General features: G+C 40.3%; 1 protein-coding gene across 1 annotated transcript in view; it reads right to left on the bottom strand.

Moving 5' to 3' along the window:
- TNRC6B (trinucleotide repeat containing adaptor 6B) overlaps window positions 1–23,728 on the bottom strand; it is a 164,139-nt gene that overhangs the window by 30,785 nt on the left and 109,626 nt on the right. Inside the window, exons 10-16 of the mRNA XM_042470868.1 lie at window positions 21,321–21,499; window positions 14,585–14,659; window positions 12,738–12,783; window positions 11,982–12,130; window positions 5,829–5,999; window positions 5,077–5,202; window positions 1,451–1,582 (exon numbers count right to left, since the gene is read on the bottom strand). Of these exons, the coding sequence (XP_042326802.1) occupies window positions 1,451–1,582; window positions 5,077–5,202; window positions 5,829–5,999; window positions 11,982–12,130; window positions 12,738–12,783; window positions 14,585–14,659; window positions 21,321–21,499 (878 nt within the window). The remainder of the gene's footprint in view (window positions 1–1,450; window positions 1,583–5,076; window positions 5,203–5,828; window positions 6,000–11,981; window positions 12,131–12,737; window positions 12,784–14,584; window positions 14,660–21,320; window positions 21,500–23,728) is intronic.

The following is a 23,728-nucleotide window of genomic DNA, read 5'->3' as shown; positions in this document are numbered from 1 at the left end:
TATTATTATTATTATTATTATTATTATTATTATTATTATTATTATTATTATTATTATAGATGATTTGGAACTAGTAGAAACTGTTCCTTGGTAAATAAGTGGAGAAGACAAAAAAGGACATTGGTTCCCTTTGGGAATAAAGAATCTGAAGAATGTAGACAGCTAAGAAAGCTTTTTTTACAACTTAATTATCTATTCTAGGATTTCAATGTGTGACATACATCTATGGACAGATGTGTCCTATCTGCTTCCAAAGATGGGCTTTTATTAACAGAAGTAACAAAATGTCCTGATAAAAACAACATACTTTACTATGCAAAGGGATCTTGTAGCACCTTTGAGACCAACTGAAAGAAAGAAGCTGACAGTATGAGCTTTCGTGGCAATGAATCTACTTCTTCAGTCAGATGTCTTAGGTAAGACATTCCAATGCAACGTTATCAGGATGCAGCTGTAGATTGGTAGGATCAGAGTGGAAATATTACGACTCACTTGCTTTGACTGCCAAAGTAACAGCAAACAAGAATGCCATATTTCATTAAACTAGTCATAGATGAGGCTGGTGGTTCAAAGTGCTTCCCCACTAGTTCTGAGAGAACTAATGGTAAAACTCCAAGCTGGAGCTGGTTATAGTAAAGAAGGGTGCAAGTTCCTAAAATATTTTAGAAATGTGTTCACCATTGTGGGAGTAAGCAGGATTCTAGTTCAGATGATTTGGAATGGACAGAAACTGTTCCTCAGTAAACAAGTGGAGAAAACAAAAAAAGGACATTGGTTCCCCTAGAGAATAAAGAAACTGAAGAATGTAGACAACTAAGATCGATTTTTTACAACCTGATTTCAATGACAGTATCAAAGTGGATGTCTATGGATGTATACAGTGCCTTATTATATCTACAAGAATCAGAAAATATACAAATTATTAATAAAAGCTGGGTAGTGTTCTGAACCAACAACATCAAGGTCATTATAGTATAAAAATGACACAGTCAACAGTCTTAATAAATCTTGGCTAAAATCTTGATGATCAGGGGAAAGGGTGAAGAAGCTTCTGCTGACATATCCATTCAAATGAGGAAAAAATGTGCTGCTGAAAGGCAGGCTTCTTCTTGGTCTCTTGGTGTGGATTCTGCAATACTGTAATTATTATTGTGTTTTGATGTAAATAGATCTATCTTGGACAGAGCCAATCTTAAGACTATCCTGGAGACTATTTTGAGATGGAACATCCAGTCCTGTTAAGAGGTTGACTAGGTTAGAGTCTGTGAGGACACTTTTTTCCTGCTAAGTGCACTCGTTGTTGTTGTGTGCCTTCAAGTCATTTCTGACTTATGGCACTCCTAAGGTGATGGAGTTTGCTTGACAATATATGTTTAGAGGAGGTTTGCCACTGCCTAAAAATAGGCACAGGAGATAAGAAAATTTAGTCTGCAATTGTATAGTTACTTACAAGCTGGAACTGGGGAATCTGTGGAAGTTGACTCAACATAGCAATCTGTTGAGGAGAAAGCTGGGGCCCCATGTTGAAAAGACCTGGATTTAGGCTACTATTAGGAAATTGCTTGAGCATGGATGCAGACACCTGTAAAAAACAAACAAGCAAACAGTGTTTCAAAGCAAAGAACTGACAAACTACAATTTGAAGACCATTTGGAGACATAAATCTGTCCAAAACCCATTAAATTCCCTACCCCTATAAATACATATTAAAGGCACACCAGGCTCTTAATTATAGCGATGGGCCTTTCCCCCAGTCAATGGCTACAGCCTAAAACTATACTTTTACTGATGCAGCCTAAAATCGCATTGGCCTTGTTAGTTGCCGCATCACACTGTTGACTCACGTTCAACTTGTGGTCTACTTGGACTCCCAGATCCTTTTCATATGTAGTCTCGTTCAGCCATGTGTCCCCCATCCTATATCTGTGCATTTTATTTTTCCGCCCTAAGTGCAGTACCTTACATTTCTCCCTGTTGAAGTTCATTTTGTTAGCTGTGGCCTAACTTTCTAGTTTATTCAGGTCATTTTGAATTTAGGCACCACCCTGTCAGTGGTGGGTGAGGCCAGAGCCATCACAGACTATTACACTCAGTCTCCCTTTCTCTCAGTCTTTCAACACAAGGCAAGACAAGGCCAAGGAAAAGCCCTGAAGAGTGCCACTGGTCACTGATTTCTCTGTTCGTCATAATTTGATCCAAAATATAAAGTGGAACTGTCACAAAGTAAAGCCATTTGAAAATCAATTATGAGGAATGTGGCTCAAAAACATAACTGCACCAATAAAGCAGACCAAAGGCTTATTGCTGTCATCACAGGAACTAACCAGATGCCCATGGATTCTGCTGATAACAACTTATGTGAAAATACCACCTTCCTGCTACTTCAGTGGTACCCAGTAGAATGCTGCCTCTAATATTACAAGTACATGTAGAAATAAATATGATTGATGAATTGGAGATTTTTGTTTCATAAAAGTTACAAACGTGTTATACGTGGGTGCGCTATATGCGGATTTTATTTCCAAGGTGAATTCAGTGTTTCACTGGGTTCAGAAGATAATGCTGCCTTTCTTTTGTCCAGACCCTAGGACACCATAGGAGAAGGAATGGCATAGACTGGGTGTGCATAGGGCTTTAGAGTGATTTGTTGTTGTTTGCTTAAAGGACCAAAGATTTCAGGACATGGATTTTCTCTTTGTTTGCTTCCAGGAGTCTACCAAAGGACAGATGATTTCTTCTTCTATCTTGTCTTAGTTGAGATTTTGCATTGACTTAACCTACATTCCCAGTTTCTTGCTGGTTTATGATCCAGGCACACTCTACTCGTAGTGCTACCACTTTGATGGCACTGGGTACAGTGTCTTCCTTGGTGAAAATGTGTAGGGTAAGAGAATCCCTATGAAAAAAGCACAGCTCCTTACATATCAACAGTGCTGTCATATCAGAGACTCTGTGAACCCAGATAATAGCCACCTCAAAGAATATCTTCATGGTTAACAAATTTCAGATCCACCCGCCTGTTCGGGATGCTTTGATTGTGTATTCCAGAGAGCCGGACTGGATGGCCTTTGTGGTATCTTCCAGCTATGATTCTATGATCTCAAAGGTTCAAAAAAGTCTTTCAGTAAACCCCTTAGTACCACATGTAAATTCCAGGAAGGAAAATGATGCACTATTCTTGGCTGAATCAAGGAAACCCCTCTCAAGAAACTCTGTATATGAGGGTGGGAAGCCAGCGATTTACCCCTTTTTCCTGTCAGGATGTATCCCGAAGCTGACACATACCTCTTAAGCATTTTGGTACTAAGGCCTTTATTCAAACTTGCCTATAGAAAGGTCAAATGATCTCCCAGACAGATTGGGATCCAACCCCTTTATGCCCACTCCAAAGGCAAAAGGCCCTCCAAGTGGATTCATACAGACAGTAAAGTTCTCCTGGCTGAGAGGATAGTCTGCATAACATCCTCCTCATACCCTTTGGCCATTAATCTTTCCTGCTCAGCCTCCAGGCATGCAAATGTAACCAGCTGAATGGGTTATAACAGACCCTTTTGATATACCAAGTCCAGCTTAGTTGGCAGGGCTCGATTTCTTGCACCTGCATATTGACTATCTCCGAGAACCATGGCCAATGAGGCATTATCAGAATTACCTCTGCTCTTTCCATGTTTACTTTCCTCAACACCTTGGACAACTCTGGTGCCCTGGAGGCGTAGCGGTTAAATGCCTGTACTGCAGCCATTCACTCGAAACCACAAGGTTGCGAGTTCAAGACTAGCAAAAGGGCCCAAGCTCGACTCAGGCTTGCATCCTTCCGAGGTCGCTAAAATGAGTACCCAGACTGTTGGGGGCAAATTAGCTTACTTGCTGTTCGCCGCTATGATCTTTGGAATAGCGGTATATAAATAAAACAAATAAAAACAAATTATTAACCTTGCCATTGGCATAAAAGTGTAACAAAAGACTTCTGGCCAGGCAACCATCAGAGCATTGAAAGCTATCACCCCCCCACATCCAAAATGTCAAAAGGAATCTTGGCAGTTTGTGAATCTTAGGAGACATCCCCCAAATCCGCCCATCAACTCCCCACTGCATCAGGAGGGATACTTCCCCCATCAGTGACTGAGACAGTGACTGAGACAGTTTGAGAGAAATATGTTACCAGTGTTGGACAAGGTGTGCTTCCACTGGGAGCTGCACTAAGTCAGAATACAAATATAGCAATACAAATCTATAAGAAAACCAAGCTTTTTCTTTTTTTAAAAAGAACATGCAAAAGATCTTAATGAACAGAAAATCAGAATGTTTCAACTGTACATGTTGTCACTGTTAACTGTACAATTCTCAACATGAAGGTCTGACAGAGAACAGCTCTGCTGACCTTTAATCACCTCAAGCCACATTTTTTTCTGTTTCAGGATGAACTATGCAATGGAGTCATCAATACCTTACGGTTCTACAATGTCTTTCCCATCTGAACTGGAAAAAGACTCTTTGTGGGTATAGATAGCTTAGCTCTGTACCATCTTCGAAACTGTCCTTCAGGGCAATATAGTTCAAAGAAGCTAGTGAGGTTTTACCATGTCCTGTAAAGCCTTCTTAGAGCCCAGGGACATCTATAGCTGAACAAAGTTGGTAGCACTTTGCTAAATTGGTAGAGTAAGTGATTAGAGGTGCCAATATAGCCAATTCTACAGCTGTTTGGCCATGCTAGCTGATCTCACACAAAGAATATAATATTGCTACAGCCACCATCACCTCCAACAGCCTAAGGCCTGGTGGAAAGGTGATTTATCTCCTAGTCTGAAATTCTCATGGTTTCTAAAGTATGGAGATCTGTGCCAGCAAGGAATTTTGGCTTTCATCAGTTGAGAAGTATGTGAGCTTTTTCTAGTTTTTATTATTTTGCATCCATATATCCAATTCACCACATGCCATCAATCAACTATAAGCTATCATGAAGGTGATCTGCCCAGATGCAACATTGCATGTGGATCTACAGAAGCACACAACACACACACACACACACAAAACAAAACAAAAAACCATTTACAATGCATCTTTCACACTGCTTACCTGGGGAGAAAGAAACTGGGGAGGCACTTGTGCCCGGATATTGGGAGAAGGATTCAGTGGTTGCACTGGTGGATGCATTCCTCTCGATTGTGCTGTGCTGTTTCCAAACAGACCTTGACTGCCACTCTACAAAAAAGAAAAAAAGGAACAAGAAAAAAGAAATGGTAAGGACAATTGTTTACCTTGCTTGAAGCATGGAGTTAATTTTATTACAGGCATATTATAATTAAGACAATTAGTGTTACAATATTTAAAATGTCCCAATGTTATTTCACCTTGACTTCTTCGATTAGCATTTAGAAATTTATTTTAAAAAGAGATTCTATTTTATAATATATATATTTCTTTAAAAGTGAATACAAACCAGAACATAAAACCCAGAGAAAAAAAATTCTGCGGAAACTTAAATGTACAGTATTTAGTGTCAAATTTGGTTTAGAGGAGAATGTACTCATTTTTGCAACAGTCTTCAACAAGTCCATTCACTAACTTTTATGAGCTTCCTTAAAAAGGGAATCCAGAAAGACTGCGGTGAGGTATTATTAAAATACCAAAGTAACAGACATAAGCAACATACTGAATGACTAGAAGGAAGAGAGACTGACTGATGGTCTCCTGAATTTCACTTATTTTAGCATACTTCCATGAACAAAGCATGTTTAAATTTAAAGGAGATGGGAGAAAAAAGCTGACCAGGATTAAGCATAGGGTGCAGCCAAGCAGTTAACATAACTAAGAATGGGATCTCTTACTTGTCTAGCAGCGAAGTTTGGGGGGTTGAGCCCTGAGCCGATTGCCCCAAGGCAGACGTTGGGTAGTGTGGAACCAGAGGGAGATAGCTTGTAGTTGGGAGAAGGGGAGAAGGGAGAGCAGGGAGCCTCATCCCCAAGGCACCCATCTTGATTGGAGAAAGGCAAAGTCAGCTGAAGCAGTAGTTAGCCAATCAGCAGAAGTTGGTTAGTGAAGCAAAAGAATGCAAGAAGAGAAAGAGTGTCTATGAGTGACCAAGAATATGTAAAACTGGTATGATTTAACCATTAAAAGAACAAATTCCAAGGAACTACTCTAGCTACTTCAGAAAAGTGGTTTAAAAGGGGACAGAAAAAAGCAATAATTTAAAAGCCTTTCCCACAGTTCATGCTATCCTGTCTGTGGAAGTGATTTTCTTCACTGACAAATATGAAACTCTATTAATTCTGGACATTTTTGTTTCTTTCCAGGACTTACAACTGAATAATACACAAAGTAGCTGAGATAAGCAGATCAATGCAACGAAAGTGAGGAAGAAAATGTTTCTTCAAAGCACTTCCCAGAATGCCAATACCTGTTTCTTGACAAAATTCTCATCTTCCATGTTGTACTTTACACAAGCAGTAATTGGTGACAGTAATGCACACATTTTCTTCAAAAAAGGAAAAGAGAATCCTTGTATGAGATTAATATTTGATCATTAAAAGCTCTTTGGGAATAAAGCAAAGTGGACTGGATTCAGATTCTTTTCCTTAGGATCCTTTTCCTCAGGATTCTTCAGATTCTTTTCCTTAGGTTAACATTCACATCAGTCTTTTGTGAACAGCATCAGGCTGTAAATTCAGTATGATATGTTGAAAATCCCTGCTCAGTAATAAGCAGAGTGGGGAACAAAGAAAGATAGAGAAAGGGGCAATGAAGCAATGTTCAATGCAGATCCATTGTTTCTGTCATGAGAATACAATTGCCTGCTCACAATGTTTAGATGAGAACCAAATCAAAGTGAAGACAGATCAGGACCATCTTGCACTTAGCTTCTTTTTCATGGAACTAAATGTGTCACAAAAGTTAAGTACTGGCCAAAAAGAAAAGACCAATGTAATTCTGTCCTTTAAAGAGCACAGCTAGATGCTAAAATGCAGCACTACTCCAAGAGCCACAATATAGGTCAAATAATAATCAAAAGTCAAAGAAAGTCACTACATTGACTACAAAGGTGCTTCCCCAACTTTCAACAATATGCCTGATACAATACTTAGGATCTACACAAATCAGACTGATGTGCTTCTCTTTTCATATTACAGGGGTTTGGGCAAGCATTTTTGTGAGCATTAGAAGACCAATGGGACAGAAACTTTACTTTGAAAGATCCTAGAGCCTTAACCAGCCATCTTCTTTGTGGATAAAGTACTTGGGTAATATGAAAGGGAATATGCATCTCTTTGAATGACATGTTAGGTCCATTTTACCTTATCTATCAGAAGCTACTATACAGCAAGAATAGGACCCATCTAAATTGAAGAACTGATACAGACAACGAAGTGCCTTACATTGTTGGATTGATGATTTATTGTATTATGACAGTTTAAGGTATCATTTTCACAGTAATGAAGAGTTATGGCAAGTGGTTTACATATCCTGGCACAAAAGAACAGATATTGTATTTTAGGTGGGATACTTCTCCATTACTTTTCACAATGCTTTCTTGCATGTATGATCAAGCCCTGAGAGAATCTGATTACTGAAACTCCCAATGAATTTGCAGAAAAAGGGATAAAACCATTGACTGCAATCCCAAACTGAATTTTTATAAGTGAAATATTGTCCAGCAGCCCAAAGCTCTAAAAATCTACAGAGTATTTCATCTGTTCCAAGTTCAACAATAAAAGGATGAATATGCTACAAAAAAAATATTGATGTCTGAACCAGACTCCATCAAGAACACTGAAACTTGAGTCTCCTCCAATGCAAGGAGTAAATGGTCCCAAAAGTAATTAGTATCTTGCATTGGTGATCCTGAGGCTGACAAAACCAATATAAGAATGACAACTGTTGTAACTTCTAGGACCTTCAGCAGTGGCCAGTATGGATGGACACAGATGTGAAGGGCCGCCCAAGTTGGACTGGTCACAGAAAAGGAACACAAGCCTCCAGCAGCAAGCCCAAATCTGACAGACAGGAGACCTTGAAGCTAAGAACCAAACATCAAGAAACAGCTGCTCTTAAACTAGTATTCTCAGCCGTCCCTGCTACGGAGCTATCCTCCCCAGGTCTTGCACATCTACGCAGTCAGAATACCTGAAACAGATGTAGAAGCAGTTAAGTGCTTGGCTTCAGCCTAGTTGCCCCTCCTTAATTCTTTGACCAAAGCCATGAAAGCTGCAATATGCAGAAGGTATACAAGGGCTCAGAGATAAAACCCCACTAAAAGAAGTGGTCAGCAATCAATGATCACCTTATGATCCTGAAAGCTCTGTATTTGTGAATATGTACACTTGTGAATATGTACTCCCGTTTCTGGCCAGTGCCTACATTTTTCGTCAGTTTAGACTGATGATCATATTTTCTGCCTCCAGCACTTCCTGGAAATAACAGTTATACTAATTTCATGTGAAGATAAAAGTGAGCAATGTTTAAAGTGGTAGGCACATTCTTGTTTCTACATTCTATACATGAACATACAGAGTGGATAGTGGTGTATCCCAGGAATCTCTGGCATTCTACAAGAGGACTGAAAACATGGGGAGGGCACAGGAATTGCCACATAAGAAGAAATACTAAATTAACTGCTGTTAATGATGCCTGAGTAAACTTAAGATTGATTGTGCTAGTAATTATGTGTAGAATGAAGTCAAATACTTTCTGCTAAAGATATGAGTTTACATAACAATGATAACACCTCTTGGGATCATGGGATGATTCAAAACTGTCTTTTGAAACTGAATCTAAACCTTCCTTGTGAATGAAAGACTGAAATACCTTTCAAAATGATGACTGAGTAAGCAGCAGTAACAGTAGTAATTCAACTAGTTAAATCTATGTTAACATAACTGTAGAAAGTAAAACATGAAGGATGATGACACCCAGATATATAAGATATTTGCGAGATAATAGTTTGACAAAATTTGATGTCAAAGTAACAGCTGCAGAGTAATTATAACAGTACAGTTTTCTCTTTAGGAGATCAAAATAGTGAACTCACTCAGGAATAAACATGCCAGCTTTTATAGTAATTATTGCTACTATAATTGGTAGAGGCAAAATAAAACTTGTGCCTTTCTGACACTCCTTTTGCTAATAGGGGACATCCGAAAACCAACTGAGACAAGACTCCTGACTTGCTGTTCCCTGTTAGAAACCAGGAATATAAATTGCTGTTTCTTCTGAAAATAAAAGTCAGTAGTCCTGCTTGGACAGGTTAGGCTTTTGATTCCTTGTTAGAATTCTGTACCATCCATTGGTGGGAGGAGCTAAATGGGAATGAAAGCACTGCATATAGTAGCATGCAACATGTGAACAATAAGCCAAGATTCTCTAGAATCTAACCTCACTCCTCCTTGTGAATGCAGCCTCAGAGTGCTAATGTGTCAAAAGAAGTGAAGGAGCCTAGACATACCTCCCCTTACACCAGCCCTTTTCAATCTCATCTCTTAAAGATCCCTCTACTATTCATATTGTGAACCAGTTCAACAAAGAAGAGAACACAAGGTTGGGCAAGTCTATGGTAAACAGATTTAAGGAACCTGTGTGGCCAGGTAAAATGGGCTTTTTATACCTAAGCATGGGATATTTAAAATGTGTTCCTTTGTACCACAGGCACACAGGCTTCAAAAGATAATGATTTCCTGCACATATAAAAACAGGAGAATGTCTAGACTGAAATACCAATTAGCCAATCAAAACAAAACCAGTTTGGGAGGGGGGAATTCTAAAGGGAAAAAAAGTTTAAATCATCATTGTTGCACAAAGTTCTTGAAAGAAATCTCACAGAAAGTTTTTGACAGCAGCTGCAGCAGCCAGAAAATACACATTTTGAAGGTGGAGAGGACACATACAAAAATTTAAATATGTTAAGCTTTCTCACCTAATTTAAATTTACATATTATCAGTAAAATTAGAACATCTCAATAAATCTGAATACTCTTACATTATGAGTGATCTTGCCACTGTGCTGCTAGAGCAATATGATTGGCAGACTCCTGAACTAAATATTTTAATACATTCTGCATTTCTGTTATCAAGTGCTAAGCATGCTGCCTGTAAAGTAATTTAAAATACAACAGCAGGATTATTGTAAGAAATACTTTTACATTTCAATTGGATGTAAGACATTTATTGTGCCATGACTGGCTGTAAAATATGATTTTTAAAATGTTGCTTTAAAGAAGTATTTTACAAGTTATTTTTCAACATTTCACAAAACTGATTTTTTCACTTCAGGCCTTTATAACAGCATATAAAAAGCAAAGGTTCACCACCTTGTCTAGGAGCCCTGGTGGCGTAGCGGTTAAATGCCTGTACTGCAGCCATTCACTCGAAACCACAAGGTTGCGAGTTCAAGACCAGCAAAAGGGCCCAAGCTTGACTCAGGCTTGCATCCTTCCGAGGTCGCTAAAATGAGTACCCAGACTGTTGGGGCAAATTAGCTTACTTGCTAATTAGCTTACTTGCTGTTCACCGCTATGATCTTTGGAATAGCGGTATATAAATAAAACAAATTATTATTATTATTATTATTATTGTCTGATTTCCCTCTGTGGTTTCCCATTCTAAAGAGAATCGAACTATTATTATTATCTGGCCTGCAAGGGAGTCACCAGGCAGGCCCAGCTCCATCAGGGCTAGCCTGAAGAAAGAGGCTCCTCCCTCCATAACTGTCATCCTCTGGCCTGCGAGGGAGTTGACTAGGCAGGCCCAGCTCCATCAGGGCTAGCCTGAAGAAGAAGAGCCCTCCCTCCAGTACATCTGCCTTGGTCCAGGCCTCTGAGGGAGAGAAGAACCACTGGATCTCATCCCCTTTCCCACCACCATTCCCTTCTCCTTTTGTGTCGTGTCTTTTAGATTGTAAGCCTGAGGGCAGGAACCATGTAATTAGAATTAATAATTCTAAGCCGCTCTGATAGCTATTAGGGCTGAAGGACAGGGTATAAATAAATAAATAAATAAATAAATATTTGTGCATGCGAACGCAGGTGAAGCTCTTCTTTCTTAGTGAAAAAATTTCACAAGTGTCAAGACCAATTCAAATTCTAAATAGCCTTTCAGATGCTCTGTACACTCTCAGAACCCATGCATGTGAATGCACAAAGACCATGAAGTCAACACATTAAACTAAAGACAGTGATCTAAATTCCGATGTAACTGTGATATAAGAAACAAGTAGCAATAGCAAGTACATTAAGTGCTTATCAATGCACTTAAGCACTCCCTAAACAGTTTACAAAGTGTAAGATAATTGCCCCCAACAATCTGGGTACTCATTTTAGCGACCTCGGAAGGATGCAAAACTGAGTCGAGCTTGAGCCCTTTCGGTGGTATTGAACTCGCAACATTACGGTTTGTGAGTGGTAAAGAATACCCATTTAGGGAACTATTACCTCAGGAGAAATACTCTTTCAGAATAATGATCATTACCACAAACTCTACCCATAGGTTCATTTCACTACATTTCTCCTATTTACTAAAGATAAAGGTTTTCCCTTTGACTAGTTGTCTAGTCATGTCTGATTGCAAAGGGCGGTGTTCATCTGCGTTACTAAGCTGAGGGAGCCAATGTTGTCAACGGTGACTCCATGGTCATGTAGCCAGAATGAGTAAAGGCCAAGGTGCACGGAATGCTGTTGCCTTCCCAGCGAAGTGGTACCTATTTGTCTACTTGCATTTTTACATCTTTCGAAGTGCTAGGTTGACAGAAGCTGGGATTAGTGATGGGAACTCACTCTGTCACGTGGTGTTTGGATCTCAAACTGCCAACATTGCGATTGTCAAGAGTCGGCGTCTTAACCACTAAATCAGCATGTCCTTACCGATATACTGCTGACAAATATTTTCTGTAATTCTTTAAATTAAATTACAGTTTCATATTCAGAAATGGAATGTAGCTAGAAAAAGCAGTAACCTCTCCAAGAAATGCTTACCAGGGAACTCTGCCTTACCTTTTCAAAGTAAGGCCCACTATCTGGGGTTCCCATGTCTTTGGAATTAGGAGGACGAAAACCAGACCGACCCTTTCTCATTATGTCATTGAAATCCCCAAGATTCATGCCTCGTTTGTCCACATCAAACTTCTTATCCTGGAGGCCACCTGAAGGAAAAAGTGGGAACAGAGATATCCATGCAAACTGCTCTTATTTTTGAAACAGCAGAAGATTGCTAGATGTTTCAAGCATACCCATGAAAAAAAATCTTGACAATCTGAGAATCTGTACAACATTTGTTCATCAGTCAATGTCTATTACCTCCAACCTCTTATAATTTCATAGATATTTATAAATACTTTCCACGACGTTTTCTGTTATATGGAGGGGGGGGGGGGGAGGGTATTATAATCCTATGCATTCATACACAGCCAGCACCTTAAAAGCATTTTCTCCAAATACTGCAACTAACCAAAACTTCCTTTACTCAGGTAGTCCATATTTTATCTTGCCCCTTTCCCCAGCAAGATCTGAATCTTTTGTCCAAGCAAGATGAAACCTAGTCATCACCAAATAAGTTTGTACAAAAACAGCTGTTGCAATGTGAACTTTCTACGTAGAAACCTGGTTAAGTTCAAAGGGTCTCCTTTAGTTGGAACTAATAACTGGGTTTAGGACACGGTACATAGCTATTTAACAAAAAGGCTGACATAAGTCTGCTATGAGTATCATAAACCATTTAAGATTTTGACCTTGCTGTATTAGAATACCCACCTATTGGTAAGTCCATTTTATTGCCTGGGGTGTCCTCCGTTTGATTCTGTAAAAGAAAAACTCACAGTAATTCCTGGAAAACTCCACGTTGGGACACTTTTGCAACAACAAAATGTTCAAGATAAATTCCAGAACTGGAAATACATTTATTTGTGAAAATAAATACACAACTAACAGACCTAAAAATGGAGTGCTGAACTTGAAGCATAGCTTACTCAAATGCGGTTGATAATTTGTTAAAAATATAGACAGCAATACATGAACTACATTGAAGAAGAGAATGATATGGGGACAGCTGCAATGGACATTAACTTCTGTGCTTATGTTTCTGTGGTCAAGGAATTATACTCTGCAAAGAGCAGCCAGAATGTCACATCATCCTTAAAAAGCATCAGTCTTAAAATGTACTGCCAAGTAATTCTTCTGTTGGCAATTTGAGACAGGATGTTCCTGTTACTTTGGAAAGGTGAATATACTGGAGTTTGTACTGAAACTTACATGCTCATTACTACCAACTCTGGGTGAGTATTACATATTACTTATAAGCATTAATGCAACACTACAATATCTGATTTCCCCATCTGACTAGTTCTTCCATATACCAACCTATACCTTTTCCAAATAATAGTCAATCATAAAGACATTTTCCCATTCCTGATCCCAACACAGAATTTCACTGCAGCTCAGGCATTGGTTACGTCAGAAAAAGTCATTTATATTAGAAATAAAGCTTAACAGAGGCTCAAAGTATGTTTACATTCTAATTCCAGTTCTCACTTCACACATACTCTCCAGCTGTAAGGTGCTGATTAGACTGTAGATACACTAAATCAGTATATTTTTCAAAAAGCATTTTGGCAACAATCTGAAATCACGAACAGCTCAAAGTGCTCAAAATTATCTTCAAATATTTCCAAAGCTGTGGGATAGGAAGGATGAAGTTGTACCATTTGGCATAATTCTGACAGATCTTCTAATAAATGAGAGAAGAAACTATTGAAATCTGAATGCAAAGTAAAAAAAGGTCTTATTTGGTTATGTTTCCTTTTTCTTCTTCTTCATCTGCTCCTAAACCAGCACAAAGTCTTCCTATGCATGCCTACTCAGAACTCAGTTAAGTTGAATGAGCCCTACTCTCAAGTATATATGCAGAGAAATGGAGTCAAAGATCTCATTTCTCCTACCAATGGGTAGTCAGAAGGGTATCTACAACTGGGCAATGCTGTTGTTTTAAAATTGCCTTTCACTGTTTTAATCTATAACGTTCACGGACAAGGCCATATTAAATTTGTTGTTTATAAAGTTAAATGGATAGATGATGTAAACAAACAACAATAAAAGTGAAACAGGCAAATGTATTAAATTATGACAAACACTTGTCCCAATTACACTTTTCAATTAGTTTGTGCTGTGAGTTGCACCACATTAGTAGTCTGAAAAGGAAGGGAACATCATCTCATCCATCATTCTTAATTGTAATTTAATGTGATCCAGTAAAATACAGAATTTAGAATACACAATACTACAATGTTACTTACCCAATACATTGACCTTGATGCGGTCATTTTCTGCTTTGTCTCATTATTGATTATCTTCCCTGTACATATAATATTTCATACAGATTTCAAATCTAACAAAAAAGAAAGACTCTTCTCCTTTTGTCTACTTCTCAATCTAATATGATGACTAAAATTATGCAATGGATATATAGGATCTATAAGATAAAATAAATTCTTAGTAACATGCTTCTTTTGTGTCTGTTTCATAAGAAGCTGTTTATAAGACTGCTAAATATTGGTCAGTAAAGGAGTTTTCTAAACGTAATGTTGACATTTAAAAATCCTTACCAGCAATCCCATATTTGAAATTTGATCAGATAAAGTATTCATCCATGAATCACTACTTCCTCCTTTTAATGAACACTGAAAGCAAAGAGAAAATTAATAAATTTATGTTGTAGCATTTCTCTCTACATCCTTTTCTGCAGAAAGAACAGGTTTTGTGGCACATTAAAAACTAACAAGCTTACTTCATGAGATACAAAATGAACAGAATAAAACAGCAGTCTTCTGGAACTTGGCTGAAGAGGATTTAATATAAATTAATGTGTGTATCATAGTGATTAAGATAGGAGCTACAAATATAGAGTTCCCTGATTCTAATCTTAGCTTTCATAAACAAAACTGAACAAACCTTGAACAAGTTACTATCTCAAGGTTTTTTCCATCTTAAATACAGGATTTTAGTTAACATAAAGTTATTGAAATAGTAAGGGAAAACTGGAAACCATTGCTATCAAAACATTTAAACTCGATGCATTCATCAAGCTTTAGGAAAAGAGGTCAGATGAACAGGTTGATTACCTGTAACTGGTTATTCAAGTGGCGATCATCTGTGCCCTCACACATTAAGGTTTTGCTTATGCGCAGAGACTCCATTTTGAAAATTCAAAGCTGAGCAGATTGGCGGGTAGACTTGGCCATTCCTGTGCACTGAGCATGCCCAATCTAGCTCCACCTTCAGTTTGAGTTGGGCATAAGAAAAAACAAGGACTGGAAGAGGGGAGGTAGGGCATGTGTGAGTGCACAGATGACCACTTGCAGAACCACAGTTACAGGTAACCAACCTGTTCTTTTTCCTCGTGGTCTCTGCTCACATTAGGGTGACTGCAAAGCTTATCTATGGAAGGTGGGCAGGTCACTGTAGAATAGCAGATAGAATAGCATGGCCAAAACTGGCATCCTGACATGATCTGCAGTCAAGGTTGTAGTGCCAAATAAATGTTGAAGGCTGTGACCATGTAGCAGCCTTGAAAAGGTCAGGCAGTGGAACACCTCAAGCGAAAATAGCCTATGAGGCAACAACCCTGATTGAGTTGGAGCGAACAGAACAGGCTGCTTAACAAGTTCATAAGCCAAAAAATGGTTTGAACAATCAATTTCACAAAATGCTTCAAAGAAACGCCTTTCCTAGGCTCACCATAACAATCAAACAACTTGCTAGACAAACAGAACTCCGAAGTGTGTTGAATATAGAGGGCTAGAGCACAGCAACAACCAGAGTGTGAGTGGTCTTCTCAAGAGAAGTTGACAGTTGAGGATAGAATGTAGGTAAAACATTTTGCGAAAAGTAGAAATAAGGTATCACCTTAGGCAGGGAGGAAATATCAGGTTTCAGAGTCACCTTGTCCCGACGAAAGGTAAGATAGGCCTTGCCTGAACAATTAGCAACGAGAAACATCATCTCCCAGGACAGTTTCTTGCTAGACAATCGCTGGTTTAGGAGGATGTTACTAGATATACCCTCCGACATCTTGACCACAACTATGGTATTAGTGAGAAGCTGTAGAGAAGATGAGCTGTCTAGTCACATGGGAAGGTTTCTCCCAAGGAATTTCTGCCCTTTCCTGCACTGGAGCAGAACAGGTGACACTTTGCATTCTCCAGAGGAGTGATGAGATCTACATGGGGGTTGCCCCAAGGAGATGTAATGATAGAGAATTCTTCCTGGGGTAGAGCCCACTCCTGTTGAAGGACTCAGGCATGACTCAGAGAGTCTGCTAAGACGTTTTGTTCCACTAGGTCAGTGTTGGTGAACCCACTGCATGCGTGCCAGAAGTGGCATGGGAAGCTATTTTGGTGAGCACGCTGCCGTGGCGGAGTGAGCCAGGGAGCTAGAGGGGCAAGGAGGGCCGTGTGCCAGCCCAGCTCCTCCCCGCAGCCAGGAGCAGCAGTGCACAGCCCGTCCCAGGCTTTTGCAGGTTGCCCTGCCCCCTGTGTGTGCTGGGCTCTGGAGGAGGCCGGGAGAGACAGAGAGAGCAGGAGTAGCCTGGAGAAAGGATAACAGAAAAGGAGAAGAGGGAGTGAAGCAGAGTATCATAAGGCAGGAAAGGTATTTTATTCCCCTCATAATCTTTTCTCTCTCTCTCTCCTCTCGCCCCCCCCCCTTTTCTCTTGGAGGTTGCAATTGGTGTTGTTTGTTGCTTGGTTTTGGGGGACAGTGTTACACAAAAAATTGCTTGGTGGGGCAGTGCCTTCAAAACTGACAGAGTGTGAATTTCCCAAGGTCTCTGTTTGTTGTGTGGTGTTTGGGTTTGTTTGTTTGTTTGTTTGTTTTTGGCACTTTGGAGGACAGTGTTACACAAAAAATTGCTTGGTGGGGCAGTGCCTTCCTTCAAGGCTGAGAGAGTGAGACTTTCCCAAGGTCTCTGTGTTTGATGTGTGGTTTTTGGTGTTTGGGTTTTCTTTTCTTTCTTTTTGCACTTTGGAGGACAGTGTTGCATAAAAGACTTGTTTGGCGGAATAGTGCCTTCCTTCAAGGCTGAAAGGGTGTGACTTTCCCAAGATCTCTGTGTTTATTGTGTGGTTTTTGGTATTTGGGTTTTCTTTTTCTTTTAATAATTCTTTTAATAATAAAGTTTTCTTTTCTTTTCTTTTCTTTTTCTTTTTTTTTGCACTTTGGAGGACAGTGTTGCATAAAAGATTTGCTTGGTGCGTTAGTGCCTTCCTTCAAGGCTGAGAGTGTGTGATTTTCCCAAGGACAGTGTCGCACAAAAGACTTGCTTGGTGGGGGCAATGCCTTCCTTCAAGGCTGAGCCTTGGGTTTTACCCTGGATGTACCATTCCCAGAAAGCAGACATCCTGCCACAGAAGCCCTGCCCCCAAGAGGAAGTCCCACCCCCAGAGGGAGGAAGTCCTGCACCCAGCACTTGGTGTCTTGAAAAGGTTCGCCATCGCTGCACTAGGTGGATAGCCACTGGGTGTGATGATCTCTTCATGCACCACTGCCAGAGGTCTAGCAAAAGATGGAGGAGAGTCTGTAAGTGCGTAACCCCTTGTTTATTTAATGGACTGTCGTAATGCTGTCTGTTACAACTTGGAAAATTCCATCCGTGAGATTGTGTTGAAGGCCCAGAATGCCTTGATCACTGCCACTAGCTCCAAAACGTTGAAGTGGAGCATTGACTCAGTGGTGACTATTGGCTTTGGAGTAGACGGTTGACGGTGTGGATACCCTACCTTAACAGAGATGTGACCATGTTCACCATGTGTAAAGGCTGCAGGAATTGCAAGGGCATGCCACCCACAATGTTGTGAGGATCCCTCCATCAAAGTAGAGATGTCCATACATAGGGATGGAGCACCAGCATCAGGGAGTGGTGACTGTTGAGGGAATCAAATGCCAAAAGGAACCAGCTTTGGAGGGGCCTGAACCTGAGGCATGTCAAGTAAGTTACAACCGTAATTGAGGCCATGAGCCCCAAAGCCTTAGGGTATCTTTTGTAGGAGAGCATCTGCTTCACATAAGCAGGTCTATCTGAGACCAAAGGGATTGAGTTTGTCATTGTGGGAGGTAGGTGCAGCCAGCGCGACGTTCCACGGTTGCCCCTATATAGACTACTTTTGAACTAGTTTCCAGGATGGACCCTGAATGGCCCATATTCAGACCGAGGTCAGGGAGCAAGGATAGAGCGAGGTGAATATCATGGAACAATTGGGTGCAAAAGGATGACACCAGAGACCAGTCATCTAGCCACGGGCACATCTGTACTCCTCACGTGCATAGGTGGGTAACCACTATGGCTAGGTACCTGGTAGAAACTCATGGGGCAGTGGAAAGGCCGAAGGAGCAGGTGATGTGCTGGCAGAGGGTCCCGCCAATGGTGAATCTGAAGCATTTTCAGCACTGAGGATGAATTTTGCACTGTGAAAATAAGCTTCATTCAGGCGTATAAGCACAAAGCAGTCTACCCGACGAAGAAATGAGAGAATGGAGTGCACAGTCACCAGCCTAAATTTGCGTGCAGTGATGGAATGATTGATTCATCTGAGCTTGCAGCATAAGGTGGAGGCCACCGTCCTTCCTTGGCACTGCAAAGTATCCGTGAAATAGCTGTCCAGGTTGGTCTCATCTGGAATGGTCCTACAGCTTCCTTCAAGAGAAGTGATCCCATCTTGTAGTGTGGAACGAAAAATGGCAGTAGGGGGAACACTTGGAAACTCCATGGGGTAGCCAAAGCGCACTATGGTGAGGATCCAGGTGTCTGAGGTGATGTTCCACCAGGTGTTTGTAATGGGAGTAGAGTCTGGGAGTAAAAAAGGGACCCGGAATGTAGAAAACTGCCATCATAGATAATGTCATCCCCTGCAAGGGGTTAAAAGGTAGACTTTCCAAAGGACGGCCTCCTAGAAAAAGACTGTTGTTGCCGCTGGCACTGTTGTTGTTCAAATGGATGTCAGGAAAAGAACTAGAGGGACTGAGAGGGAAGGTCCAGATCCTGAGAATAATGAAGCAGATACCACTGAGGGAAAAGGGCCCCTTGAGGCTGTCTATGCCCAGAGAGGCCAACCTTTCAAGCTGTCAAACAAGCCTTGCACAAGTGGATTAGGGACACATTGGTCTTGGAACTGAAGAGACCTCCACCTCCACAGGGAAGATCCTCAATCTTCCTACGGGCGATGGCAGACAGGTCTGTTAAACGAAGCCACGCACATCTATGCCATGCAACAGTACTAGAGATGACACTAGAAGCACAGTGCACTGTGTCTCCAGAAAGTGAATCTGTCATTAAAGAAAGCTAGGCCAGCGGTTCTCTGGCCATCCGGCAGACTGGGGATAAACCCTACCACCTTGTCCCACAGAAACCTCTGATAACCTCTGTTGACGTTTAAAGCCCTCCATGGGCTGGCCCCTCCTTACTTATCAGACCTTCTTTCTCCTCACCTTTCCACCAGGGCCCTCCGTTCTGGTAGTCAAGGTCTGCTGTCTCAGCCCAGGACTTCCTCTGCACCATCTCGGATTTGCCCCTTTTCACTTGCTGCCCCCTTTATAAATAAAGGTTAATAAATAAACACTGGTAGACCGAGCAAAATGCATCAGCAAACCCCACTTCTTGGAAGATGAACTGAAGCACTTGGACCAGGCTCTACAGGCTAATGGTTATTCCAGCTCAGACATCAGAAGGGCTGTCAGGCCCAGGAAAACCCAGAGGAGTGAAAACAAGCAGCCACCCAAAGGGAAGGTATTTTTTTACCATACATCAAAGGAGTCACAGACAGAATAGGCAAAGTAGTGAGGAAGCATAACCTGCAAATGGTTTACAACCTGCAAATGGTTTAAAAACAGACAAAGAAAATCCAGCAAATGCTTTGCTCAGCCAAGGACCAGAGAGGCCCTCTCACAGCCGCAGGAATTTCCCGCATACCATGCAGCTGTGGACAAGTCTACATAGGGACCACCAAACGCAGTGTGCAAACAAGAATCAAGGAACACGAGAAACACTGCAGACTGGGCCAGCCAGAAAAATCAGCAGTAGCAGAACATGCCACAAACCATCCTGGGCATAAAATACTGTTTGAAAACACTGAAATTGTGGACCATGCCAACCACTACCATGTCAGGATGCACAGGGAAGCCATTGAAATCCACAAACATCTGGATAATTTCAACCGGAAGAAGAAACCCTTAAAGTGAATAGAATTTGGCTACCAGTCCTGAGGAATAGAAAATAAGGACTCAGCAAATGCAAATGGGAAACCATTCAGAGTCAGGGGATTCCCAGCAGATAATGATCACCAATTAGCAGACATTAATCCTCTTTTGCATTAGCCTCCCAGCCTGAGGCCTGCCATCAGCACAGAACAATACACATGCAAATCACCCCTGCATTCCCAGGCTTACACAGTATATATAGACCCACTTTTTCCAGGTAAGCATTCCCTGAAGGTGCCAGCCACAGATGCTGGCGAAACGTCAGGAAGAAAATCTTCTAGAACAAGGCCACATAGCCCAAAAATCCCACAAAAAACCAGTGGTACTTTAGTTAATTGTTCTTAGCACTGCACAGAAGGCACCGTTAAGCCAGTCTTTTACCTTGAAAACCATATAATGATGCAATCTAAAATGAAGCAACAGACAGTGGCTGGAAAATGAGACCCCAAGTCAGAAGGCACTCAGTCAACTAATACGGAAAATGACAAATATGAAAATCATTGTGTCTAATGACACAACCAGACTCAAGGAGAAAGTCATTCATCTGCTGCTTTGCTTGGATGTGCAAGTAAGATCCAAAGCTGCACAAACAGAATCAGTAAGATTTCAAAGAAGCCCTACCAATGTAACCATATAATACAAGTTTATGCTCCAACCACAGAGCCAGAAGAAGAGGAACTGAAAAATCCTATGGAAGCATCCAGGAAGAAAAGTATCACACACCAGAACTAGACATGCTGGTGACTATAGGTGAATGGGAAAAAAATCAGAACTGATCACTGTTGGAGAATTTGGTCTATGATCAAGAAATGATGCACAAAAGACTTATGAAATTTTGTAAGCCAACATTCTGTTTGTTGCAAATTCATTCTTCAGATACTTAAACAGACAATTAATGTATATGTGATTGTCACTAGATAGCAAAAAATGAATTCAAATAAACTATATATTTGCAGCCAGAAGATGGAGAAGCTGGACAAGAAAAGAAACAATGCACCTGACATGTGGTGCTAGAAGAGAATTCTACAGATACCATGGACCACCAAAATACATGAGTCTGAGAACAAAATAAACCTGAACTCTTTTTCTCACCTTGATTTGTGGTTTCTTGCCTCCTTGTCCCCAGTTTGTTGAATTATGGGAGGAACTGCTTCCCTGAGAGCCTGTTGTGTTCCAGACTCCTCCTTCTTCTTCCTCTTCCCAGCTGGAATGCCGTGTTCCTGATATTGGCCCATCATTATCCCCCCAGCCATCTTGTGATGGTTTGGAAGCTTTGAAAGAAATTTTCAAAATTGCAGAAATGTAAGTATAACTATCAACAAATATAATTTTATTACTCTATATGGGAAGTTCAATGAGTTATACATTATATCAAAGCTGGTCAACACATGCCTTCCACTTTCTTTGATTCCACCCTCAACACTGGCCAAGCTAGACTGGTGGAAGTTGGACTTTAAATAATCTAGGGGGAACCAGGTTGCTCATCCTGAGTTATGCACAATCACAATCTATTTATGCTCACTTGGAATTATACAGTGATGTATTCAAGATGAGCTGCCCCTCTCCCAAATGTACACAGAATTCTATGGTGAACAAAACTTATTTTTAGTTTCTATAATTTAAGCTTCATATTCTGTTAACTCTCATCTGTTATAATTTACCCTTTCAACACCCCAGCGTCCCAGTTAACCATGTTCTAGAAAATATTTTTCCTACTGAAATGTACTACTATTCATTTATGAGGGGAATGGTCAAAAAGACAAAGTGGAAATCCATGACACAAATACTACAAGTAACATTTGTTATTGTTATTACATACATATGTAATAGTCAAATTATTTGCAACAGCAACCAAAGCACAGAATGGTATAATGTAACTTCTTAATTTCATCCACTAAAGCAGTGATTCCCAAAGGATGCAGCAAGGAGAAAAAGGGGCAGCAGAGTGCAGCAAGGGGGAAAGGGGATGGCAGAGATAGGCCTTCATTTAAAGCAGTGGCCTAATGCCCTCTTTCCCCTCCACTTCTGAGCATGTGGTCTCTGTAAACCAACTATACACAAACTGGCTGTACCCCTCTCTGTCCCAATGAAGGAAGACTGAGTTCGTCTTCACCAGGGAGAAGCCTCTCCCTTTGCACCTGGTCATCTTGGAAGCAGCAACTAAGCAGCTGGCTGAGCAGCAGCCCAGAAACTATTTGCCTTCACTAGCCTTTGCCACAAGGTCAGAATGGGTGAGAGGTTTCCCAGTCACTGCTCAGCCAGCTGTTCGGATGCTGCTCCCAAGGTGACTGGGTGCAAAGGGAGCAGATACCAAGATTGGTAGTTTTCAATGTGCAGTAGAATAACAGACCTAATATCAACAAATGGGCACTGGGGTATGTGTGTTAAAATTATCTCCCAAGAAAGGGGGTGGAGGTTCAAAAAGTTTTGGGAACCACTGAACTAAAGCCAGCCAAGGAATTCAAACACTCCTTATAAGTCACCAATCTTGTTCAGTGCTCGCTTCTTGCCAGTTCAGCTCAGCTTCTAGTCTCTCAGATCTCTGGCTAATTACAGTTTCTATTCATTTACCACTAATCATCCTGCTCTTTCCACAAGCCCTGTACTGTTTTTATTATTACAAAAAGCAAGGTAGAAATAAAAAGTTTTATTTATTTATTTATATCTCCTTAAATTGGTTTTTGCCAACTTCCTTCACATAATCCCATAATTGTTTCAGGATGTCCGAGTGCATTTGGTTCACAGAACTTGAAGCTTCAAATACCACTATGAAAAGTATAACACACCAATGAATTATCATACAGATTCCAGAATATGTGATTAGCAGTCTTAAAAGTTTGTGCTCCGTTTAGCAAGGCCTTGCATAACTCAATAAAATATTGGCAATATTCAACTAAAATATAACATTACTGTGATTAAGTAGATTGAGTCTACAAAAGCTTATGCTACAAGCTTTTTTCTTTCAGCTTCAAAGGTGTTACAAGATGTCTTTGAATACAAATAATTTTTGAAGTTATGTCCAAAATAAAATTTGCAATTTTTTTCTAATGAGAAGACACTATTCTTCAGAAAGTATTCAGCATGAAAAGCTTAAGAAGCAGCTACCCAAAATTCCAGTGTTTTAGACTGACAATACCGCCTTTAACTATCAATACTCTGTATCAGAATAAACTTGTAAATTTAATTCTATTGGCATAACTTCCTATTTATCTAATCTGAAGACCAAGGGTAGATGTCCATGGTGGTAATTTGAGAATTGCAAAGATGAAGATATTAAAAGTAAAACAAACAAACAAACAAACAAACAAATGCTTTATCCTAAGGAGCTGTTTTACTTAAGGCTATAAATGTTTCCATATTTTGCTTTTTAACGTTCTTTAAAGGTTCCTACATTTTATAAGCACTTAATTTCAAGTTTACCACATTTTACAATAGCCTGTCCACATTCCACTGTAAGAAAATTATGAATTATATAGCTATTTTTGCATAATTGTAATAGA

This window comes from Sceloporus undulatus, chromosome 5 (genome assembly GCF_019175285.1).
Source record: "Sceloporus undulatus isolate JIND9_A2432 ecotype Alabama chromosome 5, SceUnd_v1.1, whole genome shotgun sequence".
Classification (NCBI taxonomy): Eukaryota; Metazoa; Chordata; class Lepidosauria; order Squamata; family Phrynosomatidae; genus Sceloporus; species Sceloporus undulatus.
Note: the sequence above shows the minus strand (reverse complement) of the source record. Positions and strands in the feature narration are given on the sequence as shown.